Below are 9,225 nucleotides of genomic sequence, written 5' to 3'. Positions count from 1 at the left end.
TTTAAGGATTTCACTTCATTTAGACTTCTTCAAAACATTTGGACCAGCTATTAGTTATACGTTGCATTTTTTCGCTTGATGTTTTCTCTTTTGATTTATTATGTGATGAAATTTATTACCATGACCAAACATTGTAAGCGTTGTAGTAGTCTGTCTATAGATGAGAGTATGTTTCATCTTTTCAATAAGGTATGGGGTTGGTGCATGCAGGCAAGGCGACGGATGCGTTAATATACGGAATTATATTCAACATATAAGCATATTGCAAACTGTTATTTTGTTACTTTCAAACTTTATACATATTGAGAGAGAGAGAGAATTACAATTATACACCAAGCGGAATGGAAAGTGCTATCCATGGATTCTAAAGGAGAATGATTGACGGTCGTAGGCAGATTGAATAATTAATACAAATAAAAATATCATACAAATTAGGAAATTCTCCAATATTACTCTACGGGTTTACCGGGTAAACGGTACAAATCGACTTGTCTGCACGCTCCAATCAATATACCGTCACGATTAAAAACACATCACCAAACATTGATGCTACAAAGTTGTTGGTATAAGCACTCGTGCATAGCACATACACTCGCATAAGGACCTAGTAATTAATTCACATATAACTACACAGTTATTCCGGATTCCTGCGACGGAAATCAACATAAATGTAATTAATTTGATACAATTACAAATATACTCTGAAAAGAATCGAAAGGGCTATACCTGGTGTATATTTGAAAGTCTATATAATGTATTATATACACTATGATTTCGTTTACATGACGTATACTGATTATAACGCCTATGGAGATTTATGAAACATGTAATCATGACTAGATCGTCTATAACATCGATATTCCTTTTAAGATACAATATTAAAAAATAATTTCAAAGTACATCCCTTTTCTTTTCAATACTGAATACAATGTTTAACAATAATTCAGTCCTAATGTAGAAGTAAGGCTCTAGACATGACCAACTGCGTATTTCAATCCCTAGCTGGAATCCACTGGTAACAACATGGTGTGAATTCTTATTATGTGGTGTTTTCCCTTCAAGGAAATGGAATAAATAGAAACACAACTACCCGCGAATAATAAGACGGTTGAAGGTGTTTATTATTTTGCCTGGAAACGTACTCCACGTACGTAAAGACAGATACATTCAAGAACAATGCTACAATTACTACATTCATGAATCTGTTTTCCTCGTTTGTTCCGTTTCACATGCATTGATGATATTGTCCAGTTCAACCTCAGTTGCTTGATATTTGACAGGAACCCATTTTGCGGTTGGCTCAATAGAACATTTCAACCTCTGTAAATAGTAGATCGTATAATTTTGAAAATACATTGGAACGTAGATCAATAAAATATGTAATATACAATCTTGCCTGCATCATACTCATGAATTCATCCATCTTGATTACACGTACTGACACACAAAGACAAGCTGGTTTGCATAGATTTCATAGTGTGAAGGCAATATCAACATGTACGAAAAAAAAAAAAAAACCACCGGCGGCGAACTATGTTATCAACTCTGAATGTATGTATGATGTAACTAGAGACAGGTGGAGTGGGGGATAAAATTAACGCATCGAAATTCGTCACATATTTTAAAATCGTGCAAATTAACCTGTTATGGTTAGTGCAATTATACCCCAACCTTTAATTAGTACAGAAAATAATGTAATTATTGTTTTTACTCCAAAAGTACACCATCTAATCATATCTGTAAATATTATTCAGTTTTCTTTCTGACGTAGGTACCAAATAAGTATCTTATTCTATCATTATTTATTTAGCATATGCTTGCTAAAATAACACATGTAATAAAGATTTACTCATATTGCAAAGAACAACACCAACAACAAAACCAATAAACAGCCTTCCTAGAACAAGCAAACGTCCTCGACTTACCTGCATAAATGATCCTGAAACACTTTTTATCTGAGCCAGGATTCCAACCGGAAGTGGAATGCATGAAAGAAGGGCCACAATCCAACCTATCCCAATTGCCCAGAGAGGATAAGCTGTGTTTCCATAGGTTACTGGCTTCAGGCTTGCAATATTGAAAGCCCACACAAACTGATAACAATCAGATAAATAATTGCAGTTTCGTTCACTTCATAAAAACGTGAGCATTTATACGTTTACGTCTATCTTAAGAATCATAAGCCAATATTTTCAAATATTTTTGAAATTAATATGCAGCTGCATCGCAAAGTTTGATCCTCACGAGTTGCTACATACGAAATGCATCTTATGGAATAGCGACTTCGTGTATTACATACACAATTATACCTATACGATATTTGTTTAACAGGAAGAATGAATGTGGCAAACTATTGGAGCATGATCAAGATTATTGCGGTTCTAATGAATATTATATTTATTTCTCACTTGTCCGATCATATGTTGACACATACCGGTATGTATGGTAGGTGTGCTATGTTCGCTGAAGGTTATACAAATCAATAACAGACATGTAAAATGAGGTCTATTAAAATCCATCAACTAAATAAATATGACCCAATAGCCCCACAAATGACGCCACCTACCAACATCGTAAGAGGTGTAATAAACATCCAGAAAATTCTCCAGAATGGAAATATTGGCTTTCCAAGCATCATCTCGATATCATTACTTAGTCTTCTGGCGCCTAGAAATACAATATAAGATTCAAATTAACCCATTTTGCATAATGCTGATAGTTTAATGGCAGTTTATGAACCGGTCAGGCAAAGCAACTAAATATATGGTAACAACTAAATAGGGACCTATTACACAGGTCATATATGCGTTCAACGCCGATTAATTCAATAATGGGAGTCATTTTTTATAATTTGATTCTACACACATTTACATGGCAGTTATAATGTTTACCTGGATCATCATAGATCCATATTCATTGGAAACGTCATTATTTACAAGCCCGGGAAATATATCCGCAAAATCAAGGTTAAAGTACATGGACATTTTTGGACGGGGGGAACCTAAATGTGTGTTACAATACAATGCGGATTGAATATCGCGCCAGTGATGTCACAATGAAAACTATGCATGCTGATAAACGAATTCGTACTACCCTATATTGTGACAACTACACTCGACGTGCTCTTTACGTGACCCATTTAAATATCTGTCTACCACTGTAAAGTTTCTTTATGACAGTCAAGGGGGACTACATTCATTAGTCGGAATTGAATAGAAATTGGTTAAACAAAATTAGTATTAAATTGTAAAACAATAATTTACATTTAATTTAAGATGAGTAAGTGTTCATATATGACCCGTATGACTTTTCTATAAGCGAAGCTGAAGCCAGTACACCATTTGTTTCCTGTGATGGTCAGAGGGGTGAGTGACTATTGCATTACATGCCATGAAGCCAGGCAGCAATACGCATTCAATGTTATGTTAACAATGACTGTGAGGAATATACGGTACTGTCAGCATGCAACGCTTGATTTGTATACAACAAATGACCAAGTGACGCTAGTGTCATGCATTCATAAATGAATTGAACTGTCTGCATAACACTTTGTGGACCAATAGGTATACAAAGAATTAAAAGCGAACTCAATTGTATGAGGTAAAATACATGAAGAAGCAGTAGATGGAGTGAACAGACCACCTGCTGGAAGGTCCATTTTTGAAAAATAAAGCTTTCTACGGTAAATGAAAACGATAAGGCCAATAACGTCAAACCGAAGCCTCTAACTAAATTTAGAGTTTCGCTAATTGGGTTAGTTTTCTTTTTGTTACTTCATTTTTGTCGTTCGCGTTTATCTAAATTTGTATGCGTGTTTTTATTTACCCGTCGAACACGCATGTTTGGTAGTACCCTCTATGCATCTGTGTAGATGTGATTAATTAAATCATTATTATATGTCTCTCAACAAAATATTTTATCAAGCCATATACGTTATCGCGATCAAGGATCAGGTAAATATATTGTTAAAATCCATGTGGGGTAGATTGTGCTTTTGAAAAGAAGTTTTTATACTGAATCATGTCCATGTACCCACTACACCAAGTCTGATGAATAATTCTCAGAGTATGTGTATCGACACCATTAAACACAAGTAAAATATTACAGTTATCTCTGATCACTTGAGGTATTTGTGTATATCGCTGAGTAACATAAATCACGTCTGTGTTTTTATGTCCGCCTCGATAAAATATCCGAGCTGGATTTGATTGTTTATAAGACATTACATCATCATATACTACGATATTATTAATAAATCCATCGAGGTCATCAATAGATGGGGCGTAATCAATATCGGTGATACAATTAATAATATTATTGCCGTCGTCATTCGATAATTTTGCATTTTCATTTAAATATTTAAGTACATCGCAACGTCTCTGATCAACAACCGACGGAGCTAATAAGTACATTTTATCCCACTTGAGCCATCTTATTATCGGATTAAGCAGTAATTGTGTTTTACCCGACCTGGATGGACCTGGTATGTTCACACTGATGGAATTAGATAAAGATGAAATATATTTTCCTGGCTCTTGCTTTCGTGTCGTTGAGAAATCGATGAGATCCATGTTATACAAATATAACAAATAATAAGGATCTGTATTACGTTCGATGTAGAGCATCCATCCCCACCCCACCCCTACCAGTGGATTAAAAACAATAAGAACAGAAATTAAAAAGCGTGCACTTACAGGTTAATGTGTAAAATGTGGTACAAACAATATAAATTTAGTTCGTCTCGTATGAAAACAAGTAGTGATATTGCCGCTTCTTTAGGAAAATTACTAGTAGTTCCATGTGCTAAATACCCAGGAGAAAGACATCTTCCTGTATATAATCATTGTGGTCCTGGAACTCGACTTGACATCCGACTTTACGAACGAAATCAACCAAAACCTGGAGAGTATCCAGTAAACGCGATTGTTCAAGAATGTCACGTTCACGATGTAGCATATAAAAAAGGATTTATAACAAAGACATATTGCAGATGTGAAGTTGATTCACTAGTTAAATTCCATAAAAAAATAAATCTTCCAGAGAATCATTAGCTAACTGGTTGATAAGATCTGCGATGAAATGTAAACTAGTATATGTGGCAGGTAATTAATCATCAGATGATTAAAATAATGGAATCTATTTATCATAGCCCAAAAGGATATGGGAGGAAGAGAGCAGTGATTATTAAACTCGCTGATGCAGCAAATATTACACGTTATGTTGCTGCAAATTGGTTAGCACGACAGGCAATATGGAAAATGTATTTACCACACCTAAAAAAATTCAGCATGTACATTTTGATATCAGCACTCTTAATGAATTTCATCAGGCAGATATTTTGACTTTACCACACGATAACATTAAAATTAGTAGACGTTAATAACGTACACCCAAATACGCGTTGCCTGTCGTTATATAGGTTTAAAGAAGCAGAACCAATATTAACTAAAACAGCAGCTGAAGTTATATCTGCTTTTGAACGAATTTATCAACGAGGACCCTTGCGATGGCCACAGTTACTTCAGGTTGATCCTGGCAAGGAATTTGTTGGTGAAGTATTATCAATGATGAAAAAATATAATGTCAACATTAGACGAGGACATACCGCAATTAATCGCGATCAGGCAATTGTCGAACGATTTAATCGAACACTTGCTGAGAGATTGTTTATATATTAGTATGCGAAAGAAAAAATTTTGAAAGATATATGATCTCTCGAATTGGTTGCAAGATTACCAATAGTGTTAGCTACGTTAAATAATGAAATCACTCTTGCAATTTCTATGCAACCCATCGAAGCAATTAATACAAACATATATCAATAGAACGACATGACTTATTTTCAAAACAACCAGTACTAGGTAATATGCCTATCAGATATTTATATGAACCTGGTGAACTTGAAGGTGGTAAAAAGAGCGACTGATCCTATTATGAGTATTGCGACACATAACATTTCCAGCGTTGAAGATCCACAGGTAGACTCGCAATCTACAGACTAGATTGAACTGCTCCTCAACATGGATTTGTACGTGTACACTTATAAGTAATTCCTGAAGACACCAAATTACCATCGCATTCACTTCTGTGAACTAGTGCATCGACGTCGATCACACTCAAGACAGGTCAGCATCACATTTTCGCGTGTGTGACCTAAATTACTATTAATTCTGTCTATGGTAAACTGTCTTGAATTATTATTTGAATATTGCCACGACATTACTGTATTACAACTTGCATGATGATTATTTTGTTGTTCTTTCAGCGTCATGATAAATACAAAAACGAGATCAAAGTCCCGCTTATTATTTTGTCGCACTATTTATAACCAACCAATATTGTTCTTATATATCATCTCTATTGTCAGCAGCAGTTTGGTTATTTTCTGCAAAGTCTATAATAACCCCTTGCAGCTGAGATATTCTTCTGACTTGAGTTACTGCGTACGATCCTCAACAATCCAAATATTATTATCAGAGATAGCTAATCCTCGCGACGAGGGAATCGTTATAGCATATCCTAGACACCACGGAGATTTGTCCCTTACCACGCTCTTATACACCGCTGACAGGAGCTAAAACAATATAATTTAATACAAGGTTGTGTTTATCTGATGTTCCTGGTATATCAACTTCAATATTATGTCGTTGCGTATCTGCTGGTCGATAACATAATGGTACAGGTATATTTGAAACTTTTTGTTCATGTAGCTGAAATAATTGTTGTTGAAGTTTATCAAAAACTATTTTTCTACTTGCAACTATCAAATCATCTGGTCTCCATAAATTCTAATGATTTTTAATAGGAGTTTCTTAAATTATTTCACGCATTATTTTACAATGAATTTAATTTGGTTGTAGACTGATTAATTTCTTAAATTCTCTTAATTCTGGATCAAATGCTCAATGACCATCATTGTAGATCTTCATAATAATCAACATAATTCTTTAACCATTCATGTGGAGACAATACAACAAAAGGTGGCTGTTGACCATGATCGTCGCACATTATTACACTAGTATTTTGTGCCATAAATAATCCTTCGTATATAAATTTTCACCCATTCGTCTAGGAGTCCATGTATCACCCTTCCATCGGAAGAAGGTATGGAAGGTGTAAGATTGAACTCCTCCTTCGTTCTTTTCTCTGGCGAGTCTGTGTGTAGATGTTAAAATAAATATATCAACAGACTTTGAAGAACTCTGACGAAATAAATCAATCGCACTTTTTGTTTTACCAGAGCTCCCAGTCCATTGAAATAAACAGTTTTATGTCTAGCTACAGGATAATATAACAATGGTGCTGCTGATAAGTTTGATGTTTGATTATTTTCGAAATAAATGTTTCTTATTTCAAAGTCGGCATATTCAGAATAACTAATTATATTTTCTTGTTTTATTTTCCAGTCACCCCATCATGCATAAGCGCATACAATTGTAATTGTTCTAACAATCCTGCATGTTTTTGTTGATATAAAATGAAACCGTAGCGATTCTAACAGCAAATTCAGAAAATATGTTATTCATCAAAATAACATTTATCGAAACATAAGCAAGCATTTAAGATCTTAATATAAGTAAACTGCGGTGATTCATCGTCAAAAAACTCACAACTGTACCTAATTTTTGGCAATAAAACTGTTTCTAGTCTTATAAATATGTTTCTGTTCGATGTATCAATAATTATGAAATCTTGTTCAGCATCATCTATAATCCATCTTGAACATTGTCGTTTACGATCATATGATCCTCCTTGGGTACATTTGCCAATTCTTTTTCTGCCAGGATCTTTTTGCGATTTTATTCTTAAAATCAGTTATATGAGGATTTTCATCATCAGAATACTTATTTTGCTGTGGTAATCAAACTTGTTCCTCTACACTATATTATATAATTGCTTCACTTACTGTTAACAATAAAAGCATTTTTACAGCAAGTATATACCGTAATATTACTGTTGGTGTCCTCATTTTATTCTGAACAATGTATGCCAAACCAGACATAACAAATTGGATGAAGATTTTTGGCAAACTTAAATGACTTAATACAAGCGAATCCAGCCAGGTAAAAAAAATCTGGTAATGGTCCGTTTACAGATAATCTGGTCATCTCCTGTGGTGGTTGTCCAAATCGCTCAATATATCTAGAACACGCTCCCATCTTTGAAAACCTCGGGCATAGCATGCATCCAGATCAAGTGAGATAAAATCTTTATAATTGTATATGGTACTCTATAATCCACCTTGTCTGAATTCGACACAACTCGATATTATAACATTGAGACAATCAAACCTCGTAGGATTCCACGAATTTTTCTTTCTAGCAAAGCAAAGCAATTACTGAGCAACTTTTCATGCATGACATCGTCATATGTTTATTTCAGTGCAAGAATTTTTATTTCTTCGTGGAGAGATTATGTTCGATAAATCTCAGCATTTGGTCAAAATTATTTTTTTCGATGCAGATACTTTCATCAGGTTTTATTAATTCGTTGTGATCTTCTGCAGAACTCTGAAAGAACTGTACTGATACTGGACCGATTTTTTTATTTCGTTAAAAAAAATCAAACATATCACCGTCATAGAATTGAACAATTCCACTTTGTGGAAATATTGTTATAACCGATTTCCATGCATGCTAATTATGATCGATACTATTGATCGGAGCTCCTTTCAATTTATAGTTTGACTCGTACAAATCTCTCATGTTATTGTTCTTACTATTACTGGGATTTTTAATTTATTTTCTAATTCAGCAACATCAATAATTCTAGCTCCTTTATCCTTGACTGATTCAGTCCATTTGTTTATTGTTTTACGCCTTAGATCCGTTAAACCGTTTCTGCGTATCGCGTTTGTAAAATGACCCATTACTCGTTCGGCTACATAATTTATTTTTGATAATTTCATTGGTTTAGATCCTGAACGCTGGGTTTATTATTCAGTGGATATATTGCATAAATAACTGCAATCACAGGATACGCTTTTTCGTAAAACGTTTTGTCAATACCAGTCAACATTCCTGGTTTGAATTTTTTTATTAAATTAACAGTATTTCCAACGCCGTGGTGTAATCGAACAGTGTCAGGTTTGTCACTGATAATCCCAGTATAGTCTACTTCTTTAATAAATGTTATTCTGAAAAATTATCTTTGATTGTGGAGTTAATAATCGTGGTCGTTCGTTGGTTGTTCATTGTAGCATCGATGACTTTGTTATTGTTAATT

General features: G+C 34.3%; 1 protein-coding gene across 6 annotated transcripts in view; it reads right to left on the bottom strand.

The window, feature by feature from the left end:
* Nucleotides 1–1,095: 1,095 nt before the first annotated feature.
* The window catches only part of LOC149781625 (sodium- and chloride-dependent glycine transporter 2-like), an 87,033-nt gene continuing 78,903 nt past the window's right edge, over nucleotides 1,096–9,225 (bottom strand). For all 6 annotated transcript variants that reach the window (XM_089935675.1, XM_089935679.1, XM_089935678.1 and 3 more), the window contains exons 13-15: nucleotides 2,567–2,667; nucleotides 1,926–2,093; nucleotides 1,096–1,320 (exon numbers count right to left, since the gene is read on the bottom strand). In XM_089935675.1, the coding sequence (XP_089791801.1) occupies nucleotides 1,195–1,320; nucleotides 1,926–2,093; nucleotides 2,567–2,667 (395 nt within the window). In that variant the 3' untranslated portion in view covers nucleotides 1,096–1,194. The remainder of the gene's footprint in view (nucleotides 1,321–1,925; nucleotides 2,094–2,566; nucleotides 2,668–9,225) is intronic.

This window comes from Sinohyriopsis cumingii, chromosome 15 (genome assembly GCF_028554795.1).
Source record: "Sinohyriopsis cumingii isolate HCF-2022 chromosome 15, ASM2855479v2, whole genome shotgun sequence".
Lineage (NCBI taxonomy): Eukaryota > Metazoa > Mollusca > Bivalvia > Unionida > Unionidae > Sinohyriopsis > Sinohyriopsis cumingii.
This window is presented reverse-complemented; position numbering and strand designations above follow the sequence as displayed.